We start from the raw sequence: 21,596 nt of genomic DNA, 5'->3' as shown, positions 1-21,596 counted from the left end.
CAGAGGGCGTTGGGTGGATTGACTGCTTTCCCCAGCCTGAACCACCTCGTGGGCTCACACCATGGAGCTAAGTCTGTCCCCTCCATGGAGTGTCAAGGGCTGTGGGGTTTGGAGAAAACATTTAATTCCATTTCTGTAGTCCTCAGGCAGGGAAGACTACGGGTGGGCAATGGCATGATCGCCCGACGTCTAGGAGCCCCAGGACAGAGTGCTGGCCACCAGATGCAGGTGGCTGGTGAGCTGTCTCTACACGCAGTCCCACTACTATATCATGGGCCATTCCTGTGACCCCGCCTCATACAGGCCTCAGTGGCCACGGGCTGTGCTCCAGCTCACCCTTTGACTCTTGGACCTGTGCCACATACTTAGAGCAGAGGCAACAGCATGTGAAACAGGCGCTGAGAAGCCTTGGCCACCTTTCCCCGACCACACCTTCGGGTTCTTGGATCATTGGCTATATTTGTTGTCTGAAACTGAAAAATCCAGCTGTCCGGTGGACTCCTGGCCTGGTGACTGGCAGCACTGTCAACAGTCTTGTGAGGTCTACAGGCATGGGGAGAATTCCAGGGCTGAGCTGCTCCTTGCTCCCTTGAGACACATGTGCAGCAGGACAACTCAAGGTCGTGCCAACAGACACAGCATGTGGGATTGCCCTGCCCTGGGCACGTCAGCGCCCCGAGGAGACCAGGCTGCTGCTGCTCCCATCTGGCCAGGGGCCCACAGGCGGTCACTACTGCCGCGGCTGTTCTGCTCCACAGGCAGTCATGGCTGCTCATCTGTGTGCCGCATCCCTGACTCTCGTCAGGTGGGAAAGGCCGTCCTGGGAGGCTGACATTTAGCTGCTGGTGTGCGCAACTGCCTTGAGACATTTAAAAGAAAAATGTGTTTACTCCCTCATGTAAAATGGAAATAGTTTTTCTGTGATGAGTGCCCTCAATCACTAAAAACAAATATTTTGTTTATTTTTAACAAAACGTGAAAATGATCATGATTGCCAACTTGGGTTAGCATTACCAACAAGTGCCACCAGGGGACGACACCGCACCAGGGAGGAGGGCCCAAAGCCCGGGACTCTAGGTCAAAATGTCTTTTCTCCATGAAAATTCAAAAAATATGTTTTGTAATTTAGTTAAATGAAAATACTGAAAGTGATATAGTAGAGAGCACTTTTAATGGAAAATTAATTGATAACACAATCTTATTTCAATTTACTTTTATTTTTAACTTAAATGACTGTGCATGTTCCACAGTCCTGTGAGAAAGGCCCCAGAGTTAGGCCCCGGTCTCCTCAACATTTCATTTCGAATTGTTTTTTCCTCACGTTGTGCATTGATATGGGCTTCTCAGTTCAGAAAACAAGGCACTATAACTATTTTATCAGCTACATTAATACATTGAAGATATATTTATCCTTTCATTAAATATACAGCATTTGAATACAATATGGTTTTATGCAGATCAGGTTCAAAACACCCAAGGCACACACTTTATTTTTTCCTTTTTTTTTTCTTTTATGTATTTATTTGAAGGCTCATATTAAAGTTTCAGAATTGCTATGAACAAAGAGTTCCAGAGTAGAAGCAATGGACAGTGATCGTTGTCATTTTAAACATGAAACGGCAAAGACTGTGAAATGCAGAAACAAGTTACAGGAACAATAAAGAAACAAAACCACCGATAACAGCATGGATTAAAATCGAAGTGGCCAGATCTGCTGACGTCTGAGAAACAAGTTTGGAAATTATCCGATTCCCCACAAAGCCCGGGCCGTCCCCTGTGCATGCAGCTGCTGTGGCCCCCCAGCCACGGTGGAATTGTCACCTACTTGCATGTGTCCGTGGGTATCTACAAGTACAGAAACACGCTCCAGTTCACTAGCTGTTAAAATGCCTGAAGTAAAGTTTAAGTAAAAGAAAACCTTTTCCAGTATTTTTCCCCCTAATAAGAGAAATTAATACTCATCTAGAAAAAGCGGTCTGGAAGAGACCATTGGACAGTGAAGTCGGAGAACATGTTAAAGTCTGAGCGAGACTGTGGGATGGTGAGGCAGGAGGGCTTTAATAGATGAGCTGATTGGAATTGGTCGTGAACATGGGAGCGTAGCGGCTGCTGCTGAAATGGAGAATGTGCCAAACTAGAAGAAGCTGTGCAGGAACCCAAGACAACATGAGGCCAAAGAAGAGGTTCCAGGTTTAAGTTTGAAATTTGTTTCCCTTTAGGGCTGGCCCACGTTTTCCTGGCTCGGTTCTTTGCCAAATGCTCTTTTGCTCCAAGCCTTAGTACAGTGTTTGCTTATCAAAAGCAGCATCAGGTTTACGTCAACCAGAGTGGCTGCCCAATTCTGCAACTGCCATGGCTAGAAAACAGGCCAGCTGGGGACCAGGGGGCCTGTACTCCCAGGGCAGAGAGCCAAACCTCCATGGCGTCCCTGCTTCCGCCCAGAAACAAAAAGAAAATCCGAGCCTCAGCCCTGTGCTTGGAGGAGGGTTCACAAATGCCGATTCTGATGTCTCACACAATTCCGAAATAATACACAAGTTTCCATTTGTATACTGAGAATACTTTAAGGAAATGGAACCAAGGCATATTAACTCAATCAATGGAAGGAGCATTTTTATTCTTTGATGAAAGATATCTGGCTAATGTTATAGAGGTAAAGCCAGCTACAGATACTTCAATAATCTACGTTAGATTGCAAGTTTGGCAACTTTTAGTTGGTTTAATTCAGACAGTTTTCACTGTTTGCAATCAGAACCACAACCTTAGTGCAATAGTATATTTATTTCTTTTTTTTACAGGAATTTTGGTTGCCATACAAGAGATTAAAGGATTGGGGAGAAAGTGCAAATTACAGGAGCTTGATTTTGTTTTGCTTTTTTAATAAAGTCTAAAAAGAATAAAAGCACAAAAGTAACAGCAACACAGATAATGTGAACACATGTTGTTATACACAAACTATAGTGTGAAACATTAGTATTTAAAAAAACAAAAAAAATCGTTAATGGGAAAATCAATATTTGTGGCCCACACACAAAAAGTCATTATCAGATCAATTGGGTAGTGCTTGCTTGTTCAATAATTGAGAAAAAAAATAATTCACCATTTTATTAACTAAAGTATCACAAATAATTCACTTTGTGATATATAAAGTTCAGCAAATCAACAGTCACATTGAGTCATTTTTATATGAATTAACTTAAAAATATGCACGGACACCCTGGAGAAGGTATCTTGGCAGGTATACAGAATTTACATCTTGAGAGATTTTGGTTTTGTATACACGATATTACAGAAACTAGGAATGTAAATGCAGATTATTTAAATTACAGTATATAACAAAAGTTGATCTTAAAACCTGGAATAATATTAACATGATTTTTATATGAGCAGTTTAACATCTGTCCCACCATTAAAGAGGGTCATGGAATAGGGCCTGGTCCTTACATGTCCCAAAGGGGGAGAACAGTGGGTGGTGATTTAAATGAGGAACTATTGCTCTCTGTAGCCAAATCAGCCAACAGAGCTAGAGACCGATTCATCTTGGCAACACGTGCTGATTTTATTGGTCAGTGCAGGTTCTGACAGGTCCCGTGACTTCTCTATAATAAGACAATGTAAAAATAAACTATTTCATCAGCTCTTTAGTCTTGCAGCCAGCTTGCTTCTGGTTAGTGGCATGTGGCATGTGGCTTGACGTCTAGAAGAAAGGGAGGAACAGCCAGCTCTGCCCGACAGTCTACCCGAGGTTTCTCCTGCCTTCCTCTTACCTAGCATTTTGCCTGGCACTGAGCACAGAGGTAATACCAACAGTAGGCAAAGGAAAAAGAGCTATGGAGAAGTGGTGGACTCACTAAATTTTGCACTATCACCAAATGGAAGACAAATTAATGGCCAAACCACTATGTTTACCTTTTTCTGTAAATGTAGCCCATCTGTAAATACAGCCCATCTGTAGTATGGGCTACCATACTGGGCAGCCCAGCAGGCCACCCATAGTATCTTGGCTGGAAATTTCTCTGGAGTAGCGTTCATTCATCTCCCAATGGAAAAACTCAAAAAAGTATGTAGAAGTGAAGCGCCTTAAGATTCAATTATTTCAAGTTGGACTATTCAAATACAAGATTGACCTGCAAAATGTTTTGGAACAGGAAAAGTTCTAAAGACTCGGTTTCCAAATCAGGGGCGTGTGGCTGGACAAGTGTGTGAGAGAGTGTGTGTGTGTGTGTGCATTTTGGTTCTGTTTTTAGAGAAACTGCTGCATTATTAATTATAACCACTTTTGAAGAAATTGTCCTTCAATGATGAAGTTCTAGCAAAGATAGAAAATATAACACAGCTCTGCTGGTTCAGATGCATCCAAATAAGGTTGATTTTAAAAAGGTCAGACTTTTATAATTATCCCACAGAAATAGTATTATCAAATCACAAAAGTTTTTTTTTTTCTTTAACTTTCTAGCACTGAAGTGGCACAAAGGCTGCCTAGTAGACCAGCCACTTTTTTTTTCTTAAAATATTGTGCTTATAAACTATCTGTACAACTATTTAAACTTGCAGTAAAGAAAGATTTTAAGTTGCTGAATTGTACGTATTCATTCTAGAGCTGTTCCAGACCTAATCAGACACTTGGTCGTGAGCATAACGAAAAAAAAAAAAGGAAAAAAAATCATGTTTTATAATTAGAGATGGGCCGAGCTAGTTCTGAAATGATAATAAAACCAAAACCTGACACTCGAGTAGCCTCCAAATGTGGGAGAATGTGCTGGAAGCCTGACTGGATGTTTTGCAGCCCACATGCAGTTGGTGACCTCCCTTGGCAATCAGAGGTGCTGTTACCGGGAGGAGGGACTCCAGGGAAAGCCTGGGGGTGCTCAAGGAAGCCTGGCCACAGAGGCCAGGCTGGCCGTCCAGGGGACCTCCTTGTGGTCATTTCTTTATCAACTGCTTCTCACTCTGATCCTACAGCCCACCCTATGTTCTCAATCCTGGGTTCTGTGTACACTCCAAACCCACTGGGTCCTCAGAGGACCTGCTATACTGTTAAGACAAGCTGGTGGGATTCCTAGACACCCAGAAAGGAAGGGGGAAAGCCCCGAAGTACCATCTTCTCTGGCCTCTGAGAGCAAAAGGCCTGCCTCAGCAGAGATGCTCACCCTGGGCCGGGCTCAGACCTGAAGGCCCTGTGCTCCCAGCTCCCAGAGAAGACACGGTCTCACGGGGCAGCAGCACAGGCCCACCATGAGCCGTGCGTCGTCTCGGGCTTTGTGTCAGAGTAGATGCTCACCTGCTCTCGTCTTTGCTGAGCTCGACACACCGTCCTGAGAAAGCGCTCTGAGAGGCAGAGAGCCCTTGCTCCGTCCCGGACAGGTGTGCCTGGCAGACAGCTGCTCTCGTCCTCGAGGAGGCCTGGGACCAAGGCAGCTGCGTGCTGGCTAGTTCCCGTGGCCAGGTCTCCTCTCCTTTTTAGAATCATGACTTTGTGCTTTGGCTAACTCCGTGTGACATCTGTTTGGCCACCTTGGAATTATGCTCACAGATTTGCAGAAATAAAGAAAGCAAGCTAAGCAAAGCTGAGCACGATCCCGGTCAGGCTCCCCACCGCCGCCAAGAGCACCATGGCCAAAGAACCACGGACGCTCAGCACAGGATGAGATGGGAGAAAGACTCTACAGAGGAAAATTAAGTTTCTCTACCTTTCAGGCCCGAGAAGGGGCACCAGAAAAACACATCTGGGAGCAGGTCACTGTAAGCAAAGTACAGGAAAGAGAAAGGAGCAGGTGAGCATCGGGTGTCCTCTGAGAGGCCACGAGACTGAGGATGGCCTCCCGTGGGGCCTCGGGTGGTGAGAGCTGCCCAGAGTGCAGAGGAGGGAGGTCTCAGGAGGTATCTAGAATACACTGGTGTCTGCCTGCAAGAACAAGGATCCCGCGCGAAATCGACGGGGGCTTCTTGGACCTGGCAAAGTGAGGTCACCTGCATGCTGGGAGGCAGGCTGGGGATCTCTTTCCATGTTAGAAAAACACTCTTTCCTTGTCCCCTATTTGACAGAAACTGCCCAAGAAACCCACAGACAGCTGAGAGTTTCAAGGCCTTTGCTCAGCCACTCCCTGGACAAACTCAGTATTTCTTTGGGTACCAGGAGACAAACCCATGGACTGGGGTTGATGCTCACAGACTTTGCTCGACTGTTCCAGTATTTCAGGGTAAGCCCATCTCTACTTATAACAAGAAGTCTGTAAGGGTCAAGAGCAGCCGTCCTTATCTGTCCAGCAGCTGTTTCAAAGCCCTTTCTATATTCATTCTGTGCCCAACTCGAGTCACCCCGAGATCGATTAGGTCTTCCTTCTGAAGGTTTGGTAAGTGACTGCCATCGATCTCATTGTCCATGAAGGTCTCCTTATGTTCACCCAAGTTTAGACTTTCCAGCCAATCTGCCACATCTGGTTTAGTCCACAGGTGGACAGGTTTAGTTGTAAAAGGCTTATTTGAGATTGGCTGTTGCAGTATTGAGGGAGATGGTGACCTGCTGCGTCCCACTGGGTTCAAGCCAAATAGGTCCCCAGAAGGGGCCTGGCTCGGAAGGCTAAAGACATCTGAGAGGGTGGGAGACGGAGAGGCCGCAGCAGCGGGCAGAGGGGCGGGCAGCATCTCTTTGCTCATCTCTGTTGGCGAGACCACAGGGCTTGGGGCGCGTCTTGTTCCTGAGGTCCTACTTTCATACTCGGGGGGCCGGCTCTGCAGGGTGATGGGCTGGGAAGTGCCAGGGCGGACAGTGAAGGTCACTGTCGTGCTCCGTGTACCTGAGACGGTGCTCATGACCTCCGGGCTTCTGAAACGGTAACAACAGAGAAAATTGTCACAAGGCTACCAGGTCAGGTCGGCAGAATGCAGACCACCAAGGCAGGCGAGGCGGACACCCAGACCACACCAGAGCGTGCCGTGGCAGGGGTGCTGGCTGTGAGCACGTGATCTGCCACACCAGGACAGGGAGGGGAGAAGGGGCCAGAGGCAGAGTTCAGGAAGGCACCAGAGCACACCAAGCAGCCACTCACCTGAACCCAGGACCAAGGTGCTGCACGGGTCTGCCTGCCTAGGGGTGTGTGTGTAGGCAGGGGTGGGGTGAGGTGGGGTGGCAGGTGGCCTGCGAAGCCCTTGAAAGGCCTTGCTCTAACAAGGCACAAAGGCAGAGCCAGAATGAGCGCTGCCCCTGAGTGGGACATGTCCAGTGGCATCACTAATGCCCCCTGAGGGAAGGACATGCCCACGTCAGCAAGTAGAAGGAAGCACATCCTTGAGGAGAGACCCTCTGTCAACTGTCCCACTGTCCCCTGGCTCTGGCTTGAATGGACAGGTGGCCCTCCCTCTTCAGTAAGCAGACAGCCCTGTGTCTACCTGGGGGCATTCAGGGTTTGAGGATTCCACCCATAATCTCAGAGAGCAAGGAGTAATTTGTCAAGTTCTGTGCATGGTGAGCTGACCTAAAGACAGGGTTTGCTTCACAAGTTGACGCTTACCAACACTGCCTGGACTGTTGCGTGCACTTAGGTATTTTCTAGCCCCTTTTCCTGTGAAAGACTCACTAACAGAATATACAGTCCTTACCTAAAAGCAGGACTCTGAAAAAAAAACCCTGTTCTCCCCATGGCCAGGGGAGTCCTTGGCAGTGTCCTGGGCCTGCCTGCTCTGGTTGGGCAAGTACAGCCCCTGGAGCTGGAGAGGGGACAGGCTTGTCCCCTAGGTCCAACCTTTACTGGCCCCATGGAGGTAGCTGGGTGGCTTTGTGGGGGGGGGGGAGGTCACAGCTCAGTGCTGGAGAAGTCCCTAGCCCTGAGTCCCCTGTGTGAAGTGGCCTTTCATAAACTCCCTCCCTGGTATAGGCCAAGGCCCCTGGAAGGCTTTCTCATCACACCTGGAGAGGGACAATCACTCCTCTGGGCCCTGGTGGGTGTCCCGCTATCTCCAAATGGAAGACATATCTGTCCCATTACCCCTGGGAAAGCCACAGCCATGGAGAGGCACAAGCGTGAGGCTCTCGCCTTTTGGATTCATCTGCATGGATGAAGATGGACCAGCAAGCCCCGTCTGGTCCATGCACCTGCCGGCCCCTCCTCAGGACCTGGACTTGAGACATGTCTGCTGGAGCCCTGGCTCTGCTGAACACTGGCCCACAAGCCTCCATGTCTTCATCTATGAAATGGGCTCCTCTCTCTCCTAAGTGGTGGGACAGCCTACGAAGAGGGGCTCTGGGGAGCACCAGGTGTGGCCCGTGACTATGAGTGATGGCAGGTGGCTGTAGCATCTCAGTGGAAGGGTTGTGGTCGAGAGGAGTGCCCCAGACAGCTGAGATGCCACTGTGTGGAGTGACTCCCCAGGGACAGGACCGAAGGCCCTGCACATCCACTGTCAGCCAGTTCTGTCAGTTTTCATCGTGACATCTTTGGAGATCAGTTGCTGCCCAGTTAGAGCAGCATTACTTAAAGAGGAGCCCACAGACTCTTCATAAAATCACCCAGGATGCCAGTGAGGTCAGCTGGCCCTGTTAAAGCTACAGAGATAGGACTGCTGGGGATGGGGACCAGGTGCCTGCAATTAAGCAAGCCCCGGGCATTCTGATAGATACTGGCCTTTAGAAAGCACCTGATTAGCCTGGTCTCTCTTCCCGAGCTGTCAGAGGTCAAAGGCCAGAACCTGCAGGGAGGCTGAGCTGGAGGGGCGAGCGGCAGAAGAGGCTGCAGGTCGGCTCCCCGCTCCTGTCTGTGGGTATCCCTTTTCTCTCGCTGTTGTTTTCTTTACCGCTGACGTGTATTGGGGCAAAACCATGGATGGGTTACCTAGGTGCATCCAAGCCTTGTGAGACGTCCCCCCCTGATGTGAGGCCTTCTTACTTCATGTGTGGAATATTCCATGGTGAAAGAGTGGGTCTGAAAAGGGACTAGTCCTGTGGTCTCCAGCAGCCATCCTGCCATGAGACGTGTTTCCACATGGCTGGCCTGGTGCTCGTCCCCCGGCTTCCCACAGGGTGCTCAGGTGGCTTCCCGGATGGCTGGGTGCCCCAGGGTGGGACCTGCTACAAACAGGGTGTTTCTGTCTAGAGCCCCCAGACCGCATGGGGGAGCAGGTGGCCACAAACAGGTATGAGGCAGCCCCAGGTGAGGACTCAGCCACCACTATGAGGCCCAGCCAGGCTCCACCTGCTGGGGAGGGGGCAGCGCCCCCTGGTGTCTGCATTGAGATCCTCATGGCTGAGGTGGGCTGTGGACACAGACACAAGAACCAACTCTGGTGTTCAAGGCCCCCGTTCCAACCAGAGCAAGCGGCAGCTGGCGGGCAGTGCTGAGGCTTGTCCCTAAGTGGCTTGGCTGTCTCTGTGTGCCACAGCTATACGGTGTGTGTGTCTTGGGGGAAGGGTGACTTCTTTGATAAACTAAGCTGATTGAAATAAGATCATGAGGAAGTGTAAAGCCGCTGTATTCAGGGGTGGTTTGGGGTGTTGATTACGGCCAGGAGGAGTGCTTTTCTTTAAGTGAGAAAATATCCCACAAGAATAATTTGCTCAGGTCTGACTGCAGTGAGGAGGGTAGAGTAAAGGTCCTGCCTGGATGTGCTTTCTTGGAAGCTGACTTTGCTTGGTGACCGTGCCCATGACTCTGAGTCTGGGTGGAGCCATTGAGGGAGCACAGACTTGTGAAGCGAGGCCAGTTAGTCTCAAATTACAGCAGCTGCTGCAGACCTGGGCCGGTTTTAGTAGTGGGAGTCTCTGGCCCAGGGCATGGCACCTGCGCCAACCTCACTGTGGAAATTCCCAGCTGATCCCAGGCACGGGAGGCTCTGTAGGCAGGTGTGTGTGGGACGTGAAGGGGGGCTCTGCAAACACCTCGGTGGGCAGCGGGGATGAAAGACAGTGGCACACACAACAGCACATGGGTACCTGCAGGCGGCACTTACTTCTGATCAGCACGACCCTCTTCTGTGAACACCCATCATGGGAGCAAATGAAAATGACAAAATGCAATGACTTGAGACAACAATGCAAAATTAATAAGGAAGAGAAAAGAAGCGCTTGATGGATGGAATGAGCAGCGGTACAGACGTCGGCTGAGAGTCCGTCTGTGGCCGTCCCTGTGGCAGGCTGCGGAAGTGCTTGGCATTGTGAAAATCGACACGGACACCGCTTATTTAGAACAGGAAATTAACAACTTTGATTTCTGGCCTAGGGTAATGTAACTCACTTATAAAGAAGAAAAATACCCAGGAAGAAGTTCAGAAAGAGAAAACAGTGACATTGGAATGCTGTTAGCCTCTGCCTGACACTCTCGGAGAACCAGCTGACTGCTAATCCCCTAACTCGGGGCTGAGCCGCCTTCTCTCTTCGGCAGCTTAGGGAGGATAAACCAACATTCCCGCCGAGAGGGAGGGCTACCCCAGGATGAGAGGGTGGCCAGCCAGCAGCTAATCACGAGGCAAGCAGATCTGGCCCCGTGCCTGCCGATGCCCCACCCCATACGGCTACAGGAACGAACAGAGAATCTCAGAGGCTGAGTAAGGCCCGCCCTGCCCTGCCCTGCCCTGCCCTGCCCTCCTCCTTAATGCACAATTCCCTCTTGGTTCATCACACCGACGCTGTTCACTGGATCCTCCCAGTTGCACAGATCATTATGTTGCTAAGCAACCCGTGGGTGCCCAGGCAGAACACATGGGATGTGATGGCCTGATTTAGAACACAGACACACCCACACTCCACAGCCCCTCTTGGACTACCACTCTCTAGCCTGCCTTTGAAATCAAATCCATATAGGAGTGTGAGAATTAAAAAAGAAAAAATCAAGAGGTAATTGAGTCACTGAGAGATGCGGTGTTATTCCATCAGTCAGCACTGGTTCGATGGCGTGGGGGAAGTGAATGTGCAGGCAGCTCTTGCCCTGTGTTTACAAATCCAGTCTGGCTCCTCGACAGCGATGGTGGGCCAGAAGCTGTTCAGTGAGGCCCACTGGGCCTACTGCTTCTATCCCCCACACAGGATGCCTGGTCTGGGTTCAGAGTCCTGTTAGCATGAAATTCTTTCCTCCACACCAAGTCACATGTCTCTGTTTTAGCGACAAGCCCCCATCCTGTGTGGACAGTAGCACTGATTTCCAAACCGCCCTCCTGTTGAGTTATTTTTGTCTTCATGGCCACCTGATAAGTGGGGTGCCGAAGACACAGGGAACTGGGGTGCTGAGTTGCTCACAGTTTGGCCAAGGCCTGTAGTGCTGAGAGTGGGTCAGCACTGCTCACTGTGCCGTGCCTCTCGTCATGTTCCAGCAGCTGGGATGCCTCAGTGCACACCAGGCCTGTCACCCACGGGCTCTGAGCACCGGGAGGGGCCCTGGTCTGTCTTCAGTCCTCAGGGCCTGGCCCAGAATGAATGGTTGATGGATGTGATCTCCATCGCCCTGATCACTTGGTTAAGCAACTTGACCAATGTTACAGAGCCAGATCCAGGCGTGGGGGGGCTGCCTTGGGTTCAGCAGCCATTCCACCAGGAATCCAGGTCTTCATGCCAGAAGGTTCACATCTAAGCTCAAGAGGGCACAAGATTTCAGGGGGAAACGTTCACCCTGTGATAGGCTCTTGCCAAAGGGGTCTCAAATGCAAAGTGAGAAGGATGGGTCCAATTTGAGGCCTGCCCTTTGACTCGCAAGGACAGGCTCCCACCGGCGAGACGTGTCTAGATAAGCATGCCCGAGCGAGCGTTCACCAGTTACCTGTGCTTTCACTCACTGGCAGTGCCTTCACGTTTCATGCCGTGCGGTGAGATCATGGAACTGCCCTGACGGTGCTGAGACTGTGAGGATCCCTTTCAGCAGCTCCTACCGGGTGTCCCTAAAGTCACCATCCCTAGGGAAATGGGACATCGCAGCTAAATGGACTTTAACTTGTAGAACATTCATTACAAAATCTTTCCAAGAGGTGGCCAACACGTAGAGAATATTTTGTAAAAAAAAGAAAAAAAAAATTTTTTTTTTTTTGAGACAGAGTCTCACTCTGTTGCTCTGGGTAGAGTGCAGTGGTGTCACAGCTCACAGCAACCTCAAACATTTGGGCTCAACAGATCCCCTTACAAGTAGCTGGGACTACAGGCGCCTACTACAGCAGCTTACTGAATTCTGTAAACATTTTTAGTGGTTATTGTGTAAATGCACATTTAACTACCATTTCCCATGTTCCCTATGTATGGCAACTTTAGGGGTGACTTTTAGAATACCCCATATTATTGAGTCAGCCTTGAAGTCTGTGCAGGACCAGCTCGGCAGAGATAATTTTTTAATAACCAAAGTTGATTTATTTTAAAATCAAGAGGCTTCCAGGATCACAGTGCAGAGGGTGGGGAGGGCTGTTGCTGCTCTGAGTGCTCACCGGGGCTGGGGAGCGACCATCCCGGGAGCTGGCCCGAGCCCCCAGGCAGCCCAGACCCAGGCAGGTTCCCTTGATCCTGGTGTCCTGTGGGAGGAATTTCCTCCCCCAAGCTTGGCCATGCCGGAGGCTAGTCTTGAGGTCCCTTTGGGACCTGCTGGAAAGGCTGGCCATCTAGAGGGGACCGTGGGGGAACCAGCATATGCCATACCCTGGACGGAAGCCACAGGGGACCCCGCAGCACACACCCGCTGCTCCACGTACAGGGAGTGGGAGTAAAGCCGACGTTTTCCATCGATGTGCTGGTGAAGAGCAGCGGATTGCTGTGCTTTAAAATTGGAGCCTGGTATTTGTCAATTCCATCTCCGTGAAGCTGAGGAAAGAGGCTTAGTTCTCTCAGGTCAGAGCAAACTGTCCTGTCTTTCTGGGTCCCTTGAATCTACTTGCGCGTCTCCAGATCGCAGGCTGTGGCCGGGACGCCCTGTGCCCGGGTTTCTGCACAGCTGGCTCCTCTCTGTATTTCCCGTCTTTCAAATGTCACTTCCTTAAAGAGCGTCAGCTCCTTTCTGCACATGTTCACTGTAGCCTGCTAACACGCCTGAGTTCCTCTACCGCATCTGTGACACTTAGGGTTTGTCTTACTTATTATTTATTTTCCATTTCTCTCCTTAAGAATTTGAGCTCTCCAAGGGAAGAAAGGCCTGGAAGATGGATTTTCCTGTTCAGTGGTAAAGTCTGGGCTTAGTGTGGTGCCTGGTGCGCAGAGGCAATCAGTAACTATTTCTTGAAGGAATGACTGATGATGGCGTCTCCCGCCTCGCTCTGGAGGGCCCAGGCATCCTTGTTGGCCTTCTTCTCGTTACTCTCTGCCCCAGGCCTGGTACTGGGCTCAGGAAAAGCAGCGACTGAGTGAACTCCTGACCAGTGAATGAGGACACCACGGGGCTGGGCTGGGGACCCAAGCGGAGGACCGAGTGTCCAGCTCTCCCAGGCCTGCACCTGGTTTTGTGACTTTAACCAAAACATCCAAGGGGTCTGCCCCTTGGCCCACAGAGTGGCAAGAATACCACTCAACACCCAGCTCGCCGGTGCTGTGAGAATCAAGTTCTTCAGCAGATTTCTGAAGGTCTTTGAACAGTAAAAAGCACAGTGCAAGTGAAGGTCATTCTACAGCTGGGGCCAGTGTTCACTCTCCCATCCTTGCTGGAGGGCTCTGGGCTGTTGTGGACACTGTGGGTTCATCTTCTTGGCTCTGAGCGCCCAGGAGAGGGCAGGAGCAGCAGAGCACCAGAACCTTGTGCTGAGAGCCCCCCCCCACCAGCTGGGGGTACTGATGGGGAGGGGACCCCTCTAGCCTTGGGGTTTGCCAAGAGGGAGAGTCCACTGACTCCTCAGTCCCCAAACTACAGCTTCTTTCATCCGTTTGTGACTCCCTTCAAGGGGGAGATTACCTCCTGGGATAGTCAGGCTGGGTGGCCCCGGGGACACTTTCCCCACAACTGTCAACTCCTTGCTTGGCAGGAGAGATGCCTCTAGCATTACATACTAAAGAAACCTTCTTGACTGCACTCCTTTCAACAACGTATTTGTAATCAAGACATCTCCAAAGTCCATGTCTTGGGGCAGAACTGTTAGCAGCAGAAACGCATTTGTGGCTCAAGTTAAATCAAATGTGCCCAAGAAAGCAAGGATCTAATCCTTTAATTTTCTGCTTCTGCTCTTTTTTTTGAGACAGAGTCCCGATATGTCAGTAGAGTGCTGTGATGTCACAGCTCACAGCAACCTCCAACTCTTGGGCTTAAGCGACTCTCTTGCCTCAGCCTCCCGAGTAGCTGGGACTATGGCGCCCACCACAATGCCCAACTATTTTTCTGTTGCAATTGTCATTGTTGCTTAGCTGGCCTGGGATGGGTTCGAACCCGCCAGCCTCTATGTATGTGGCTGACACCGTAACCACTGTGCTACGGGCGCCGAGCCTCTGCTTCTGCTCTTGACCCTGTCCTGGGTTCCAGCAAGAAGTGAAAGAAAACAGTCTCATATCAGCGTGGTTGAGGAAGAATCCAAGGGTGAAAGTGACTTTAAAAGGTCAAGTTCAGGGGAGGTTTCTGCCACTCAGTGAGTGAGCAGTCATGGAGCAATTGACTGATCAAAACTTGCTTCTGTGGACATGGGATTTTTACACCACTGCTTGTCTGTCATTTTAAAAAACCATGGCTGGTTTTCAATTTTCCCTGGAAAAACTTATTTCTTTTTCCTCAGTAGGAATTCCCTTCATCTAGCTTTGTGCCTCCTTTTTCCCAGGGCCATTCACAGCTCTTCATGTTAGATGTACTGAAAGGGGTGTGGAGACGCCCAGGCAGGTGAGCCCCAGCTGAGAGCACTCCAGGGTTTGTCTACCCCGAATGGGCAAGTACCAGGCCCAACAACAGAGGGAGACACGCCCAGGGGACATTTCTGTGTCAGGAAAAGTGTAGCTGAGGGCTGCTTCTTAGTCATGAAGACTCAGCACTGGGAGAGAGGGAGGAAGAGTTTTGTTAGGTCTTAGTAACTCTGTCCTGGGCCTGCTGGTGGCAACGCTGTCAATGTGTCCCATGGCTGGAACTCCCACCCAGTATGGCCGTGCCCCAGGTGCTCAGCATGGTGTGGCTGTGATCCCAGCAGCCAGGGTAGGAGCAGAGGGCCTGGTCAGGGTCTAAAGTGACCGACCTTCGTTTTTGTCCTCTGGCTTCAGGGCCCTCCTGTGTCTAGTCCAACTCTGAGTATAACCCTTGGTCAGGAGTGGACATGGCCTCTGGGAGCTTGGCAGTGCAGGTGACCCCTAGTGACTGAGCCTGCTGCAGGGTCACCAAAGAGCCCTGGCATTCAGCTGGGCCCTGTGGGTATTAGCAGGTTTGAGAGCCCCCCTCAAGGGTCCTTGCCCTTGGCAACCTCAGCTGTGTAGATGTCCAGTTAGATAGTTGGTCCTTCCCTCCAGGGTGATTCCTGGCTCCTTTGAGAGGTCAGGAGTTGACCCCAGAGCCAGCTCCCTGGGCTGCAGGGCTAGTCCTGTGCCTTCCACCACAGCCCTGGGCCCAGGGGCCTCACCACGCTGACCTTGTTTCATTGTCCGCACAGTGGGAGTCAGTACAGGTGCCTGTGGAGCACGGTGCCGGACTTGTGGTCAATGCTTGCCAGGCATTAGCTGATGGCCTTACTGCATCCTAAATAGGACAGCCTATTGCGTTCCTCCAGCTAGGCACCAGTCTAGTTGGGGGTAGTCATGTAGCTACTCTCCTTAAGAAATTTAACAGGATTCTGCCCTAGGATGTCTGCTCTGAGGCCAAGGTCACCCAGAGAAATGTAGGGCAGGGCAGCCCTAGAGATGTGTGCAAGTTGGAATCCCCACCCTGTGAGCACAACAGGGGCTGGTCCAGCCCCAAAGTGATTCGAAGGGGGAGCTGTCCAGCTGCTGTTCAGAAAGAAGCCTGTGGAAGGGGTCCCTGCCCTTGCCGGGGGGTGGGGAGTGCTTCTGGGATCATGGACAGTGAATTCCTTCCTTACTGCGGACATTGTTAACAAGGGGAAGCCAGAGTCAGAAAACTTGAGCCTGCGTCCAGGATTCATCTCTGACTGGCCGTGCTCATGGACGAGCCCTGGGCCTCATTGAAAGATGGGTGTGATTACAACTCACTTCCAGCTGCCTAACTGTCACAAGGATTATGCACCCACCTGGAGGTGTTTTGTAAAATGTGGAACACTAGGGTAAATACTTCTGTTATTTCCAGGTAATGTAATGACCAGCGTACTGTATTTTTTTTTTTTTTTTGAGACAGAGCCTCAAGCTGTCCCCCCTGGGTAGAGTGCCGTGGCATTACAGCTCACAGCAGCCTCCAACTCCTGGGCTCAAGCGAGTCTCCTGCCTCCGCCTCCCAAGTAGCTGGGACCACAGGCACCCGCCACAACGCCCGGCTATTTTTTGGTTGCAGCCGTCATTGTTGTTTGGCGGGTCCGGGCTGGGGATTCGAACCCGCCACCTTAGGTGTACGTGGCTGGCGCCTTAGCCGGTTGAGCTATAGGCGCCGAGCCCAGCGTACTGTATTGTTAGTGATGGGGACGGGCAAACCTAGTTGGTTTTTAAGACCTCCTTGAGACTTCTGAGTATATAATACTTGTAGCTGTGTATGTACACATGTATACCAGAAACAGGAATTTTTAAAGAATTTCTCTTCAAGTGAAGTGCTGTTTGAATGTCACAGTTGGTGGTAGGTGCCTATTCAAAGACAGGCGTCAACCTGCTTCTCTAACAAGGCCAGCCCGTCAATATTCCTCTGAGGAGTAATGGGAGCCATCCAAGTAATTTATTTACATACACATTGAGAGATAGCTGGGAAAATTGTGGTGCTCAGCCTGCGTCTCCAGACCCAGCTGTAGTGCGCTATCACTGATTAATGGACTTAGTTGTTTGACTCTAATGCCTGCCCAGCAGGAGGAAGAAGAAAGACTTCATTAGTCAAAATGATGAAGCCGAGATCAGACATCAGAGGGGGAGACTGAGGAGCACACCACCTCGCCTGGGGAACTGCAAACTGGTGCATGTCACGGGTGATCGCAGGAGCAGACAGGAATTCCCACGGGCTCCAGTGGGAATTATCCAAAACCCGCAGACAGTTGAGGGCCCTCTCTAGACAAAGCCTCAGACAGGGCCTCTGGGTTAGGTTGAGAAATGACTCTTCATTTGTTCTACCTCCTGTTCCAGTGGAAATAACTTAAACCCTGCACGATGCTGTGACTGGCAGGCTCCTCAGGGCACCTGAATGCTTCCCTGACCCATGCCTGCCCCTGGACCAGGAGGGGCTGGTTGGAATGACTGTCTCTCACTCCCAACTCACCAGTAAGGCCACACCTGGGCCTCCCCATCCACAGACCTGCCAGGGAAGGGAGCGGGAGGAAGAACCCACACACGCGGACGCCTGCCCGCCACCCCAGCTGGCGTGGTGACTCCTGAAACCAACACGGAGCTCTGTTGGGCCTCGGAGAGGCTCTAAATGGCCTTTTAGGTGGTCCTGACAAAGATCTGGAGGGCAGAGGAGTGAGCAGAGCTGCTCTTGGGAAGCCCTGGAGGAGACGGCTTCCTGTGAGCTCATTCCACTCACGTCTTAGGAGGGAGCACTGTGGCCCATCAGGATGGCTGTGATCATTACTCTGCTGTCCCAGAGTTCCAAGCATGACAGAAGTGCAGTTACTGGGGAATAGATGTGACCAACACAAGAGGCTTTACAAATCCCCTCTTCGTGTCCACCTGGGCTGCTCCTAAAGGGCATTCCCCAGTCAGCCCTGGACAGCGTGAAGGCGGCAGCGTGAACGCAGTGTGCGCCTGAGCCAACTGCGGGACTTACCTTGGAGCAAGGCTGGTGGACTTGGCTCCTGTCGGTGAATCCAGACCTTCCCCCGGCTTTGCTGATTTCTCTCGGTTCATTTGCTGTAGGATCGAGTTCAATTCACTAATAACATTTGCCTTTGGGCCTGAGAGAATTGGGCTTTTGATCTCTGTGACGTCGCCCCACAACTTGGAGGTCCTTGGCTGGATAACCTTGGCCATCCCGGGCTGGACACTGCCCGGTGGGGGCGGGGGAGCGGGTGGGGGTATAACAAAGCTATCTGCATCCTCTTCCACGAGCGCGTCTTGGTAAAGTGCATTGCTTTTGTGAATTATGGGCTTCATTTTTGGCTTAGGAGGTACTGGGGGTTTGTCAACCATAAATGCTTGCCCATCTGCATAGACTGTGCAGGTGTCCACGTTCTCCCCGCCTTCGGAAGACAGGGTGGAGATGCTGGACACTGTGGAGATAGTGCTGGTCGTCTCGAGATGGTGGTCGCTGCTACTCCGGCTGTCCACCTCCTCGATCCCAGAGTCGGTGACAGCGTCAAAGCTCTCAGGGGGCGGCAGGAATGAGGCAGGCAGACAGTTCGAAAGACCAGCTGGCTTCTTGCTGTCTGCAGAGTTGGTTGGTTGGCTGGAGTTCAACGAAGGGGACTGAGGAGTATCGTTTTTTTTCTGCTTGACCAAGTCCGTGAGAGCAGGGACAGAAGCAGCACGGTCATCGGGGATATCAAAACTATTTGCAAATTCCAGGGGAGGAGGCAATGGCTCTGTAAAGATAAAATCCTCATCCAAATCCACGGATGCCAGAGGGGGAGGAGGGATGCGGAATGGCAAAATCACCGCCTCTTCCAGAGAGCCGACCGCCACGATGGCTCTGTCTGGCGCGGCGGCGGGCTCGGGGGCAGCGGAGATCTGTAAAGCACCTTCGGTTTCGGAAACACCTTCTGGCACCTCTGACAGCGAATGGTCAGGCTTCACATCCACGTCCACTTTCTCGTCCTCTTCCTCCAGGGAGTCCTGCAGCTTGGTGGCGTCCACGGTGTGGACCATCAGCAGCCCAGCTGACTTCTGCTGGGATGTGTCCACGATGTCAATGAGCATGTTCTTCTTGTCGTCGCCTCTCCGGTCCCTACCCAGGTCGGTCTCATACTTGTTCTCTGTCTCCTGACGCCGCAGGGGTCCCCGGGTGTTCTGCCTGGTGACCGGGGGGAAGCCAGTTTCCGTGCTGGGCCGCATTTTGGTGTCAACGTAAAGAGGTTTGTTGAGGTCAGCCCTGGGGGCCTCCCCCCGGGATCCCTGCTGGGATTCCTTTATGGCTCGGTCCCTTGCGGAGAGGGCCAGGGCCAGTGGGGAGCTAGGGCCGAGCAGCCTCCCTGTGAGCGGATGCACGTAATTCTCAGGGCCAGCTGCGCCACTGCTCTTGGGGGGCGCTGCCGGGCCGCTCTCAGGCCCAGTGACTTTGGATGTGGAATTCAGTGGCCTCCCGGCCTCAACCTGAGCACTGGCCTCGCCGCCACCCATGAAATGGTTCTCAGGCTCCCTGGGTGCTGCCCCTGGCACCGGGGACGAGAGCTGTTCGGCGCCATCCTCATCGCCAAACTCGCCCTCCTCGGGGAACTTGGAGGGCTGCGTCCTGGGGGCAGGCGGCCCTAGGCCCACGTCCTCATCCCCCAGGTCTGTGGAGAGGAAGGCCGGGGAGTTCCTCCTGGCTTCCAGCCGCTTCTCCCGGTCACGCACGGCCCCAGCGATGGCGGCTGCGAAGGGGCTGCTGACGGTCAGGCTGTCATCCGGCCGCAGCTGGCCCAGTGGCTCCGAGGCCTGAGGGTCGATCTCCATGCTGCTGCCCTGGCTGCTCTTGCCGCTGCTGCTGGTGGACGGCTCCTTCACGATGATGGTCGGGATGGGGATGGAGCACGTCTTCTCTGGGCTGTCCTCCACATTGGACTGCTTCACCAGCATCCCCTTCCGCCTGGCGGGCTTGGCGGGGACGTAGACGGCTTTGCTGGCGATCTTCCCCACCTCCGAGTATGGGTTTTCGGGCATCTGGCCTCTCTTGTTGCGGAAGGTGGCCTGGGGGGCAGCGTTCCGACTGTAGAGGTCATCGGAGTCCAGGGAGTAGCGGTCCAGCTCTCTCCGGTAGTACATTCCCTTCTCCCGCATCATGGTGGCCACCGTGTCAGACCTCGTGGCTGGGGACACCTTGGCGGCAGAATTCTGATTGAACGCGGGCTTTATGGTCCCATAGACTCTCGGAGTCGGGGACTTAGGGCAGTTGTAAGTGGTAGGGGAAGGTGGTGGTGGAGACGGGGGTACAGACTGTGGCGGTGGGGGGATGTCCTCGGAGGTGTCTGGCATGGACAGGCTTCTAGTGAACTTCAGCATCGGAGGAGCCAGAAATTGGCGCTCTTCCTCTGTTATTCCTATAAGTAGAAAACAGTTTTAAATCACAATGATAGAAAAACCCCACTAAGCTCCTAGGGTTGAGCCACATATTACATCTCCACAACTCACAGAGTCAGGGGACGCACGCGTGCTCACGAGACACAGCACAAGCCACGATGCCAAGTGGTTAGTTATGTGGCCCCTTTTGAGCCAGGAAAACAAGAACAGACAGGACAGGACAGGACAGGACAGAAGGGCACTGGGATGCAGTGAGTGTGTGCGGCTGTACTGTCCTCCCTGGGCATGTGTGTGGGGTGGGCTGTGTGAGGAAGCATGCAAGGCCACAGAGAGCTGGCAGCCAGCCTGGGGCTGCGTGTGCACCTGTATGTGTGCGCATGTGCCAGTATGTGTGTGTGTGTGCCTGTGTGTGCCTGTATGGGCACACCTGTGCCTATATGTGTGCACTTGTGCTTGTATGTATATCCATGTGGCTGGTTTTGTGTGCATGTGTGCCTATATGTGTGTATGTGTGCCTGTGTGTGTGTGTACCTGTATGGGTACACATGTGCCTGTATGTGTACACCTGTGTGCCTGTATGTATGCGTGTGTACCTGTATGTACCTGTGCCTGTATGTATGTGTGTCTGTGTGCATCTGTGTCTGTGTGTGTATGTGTGTCTGTGTGCACCTGTGTCTGTGTGTGCGTGTATACCTGTATGCACCTGTGCCTGTATGTGTGTGTGTCTGTGTGCACCTGTGCCTGTGTGTGTGTGTCTGTGTGCACGTGCCCGTATGTGTGCGTGTGTACCTGTATGCACCTGTGCTTGTGTGTGCATGTGCCTGTATGTGTGTGTCTGTGTGCACCTGTGTCTCTGTGTGTGTGCCTGTATGTGTGTGTGCGCCTGTGTGCACCTGTGCCTGTATGCACCTGTGCCTGTATGTGTGCACTTATGCCTGTATGTGTATACCTGTGTGCCCGTATGTGTGCGTGTGTACCTGTATGCACCTGTGCTTGTATGTGTGTGCATGTGCCTGTATGTATGTGTGTGTCTGTGTGCACCTGTTTCTGTGTGCCTGTATGTGTGTGTGCGCCTGTGTGCACCTGTGCCTGTATGCACCTGTGCCTGTATGTGTACACCTGTGTGCCCGTATGTGTGCGTGTGTACCTGTATGCACCTGTGCTTGTATGTGTGTGCATGTGCCTGTATGTATGTGTGTCTGTGTGCACCTGTGTCTGTGTGTGTGTGCCTGTATGTGTGTGTGCACCTGTGTGCACCTGTGCCTGTATGCACCTGTGCCTGTATGTGTGCACTTATGCCTGTATGTGTCCATATGTACCTGTATGTGTGCACCTGTGTCTGTGTGTGCGCGCCTGTGTGCACCTGTGCCTGTATGTGTATGCGTGTGCCTGTCTGCACATGTGCCTGTATGTGTGCACATGTACCTGTATGTGTGTGCCTGTG

The 21,596-nt window shown here is 51.9% G+C and overlaps 1 protein-coding gene across 1 annotated transcript in view; it reads right to left on the bottom strand.

The window, feature by feature from the left end:
* Positions 1-1,201: 1,201 nt before the first annotated feature.
* SHANK2 (SH3 and multiple ankyrin repeat domains 2) overlaps positions 1,202-21,596 on the bottom strand; it is a 428,866-nt gene continuing 408,471 nt past the window's right edge. Inside the window, exons 14-15 of the mRNA XM_023518280.1 lie at positions 17,766-20,172; positions 1,202-6,826 (exon numbers count right to left, since the gene is read on the bottom strand). Coding sequence (XP_023374048.1) covers positions 6,256-6,826; positions 17,766-20,172 — 2,978 coding nt within the window. The 3' untranslated portion in view covers positions 1,202-6,255. The remainder of the gene's footprint in view (positions 6,827-17,765; positions 20,173-21,596) is intronic.

This window comes from Otolemur garnettii, unplaced genomic scaffold, assembly GCF_000181295.1.
Source record: "Otolemur garnettii isolate 467f Iridium unplaced genomic scaffold, OtoGar3 scaffold00134, whole genome shotgun sequence".
Taxonomy (NCBI): Eukaryota; Metazoa; Chordata; class Mammalia; order Primates; family Galagidae; genus Otolemur; species Otolemur garnettii.
Note: the sequence above shows the minus strand (reverse complement) of the source record. Positions and strands in the feature narration are given on the sequence as shown.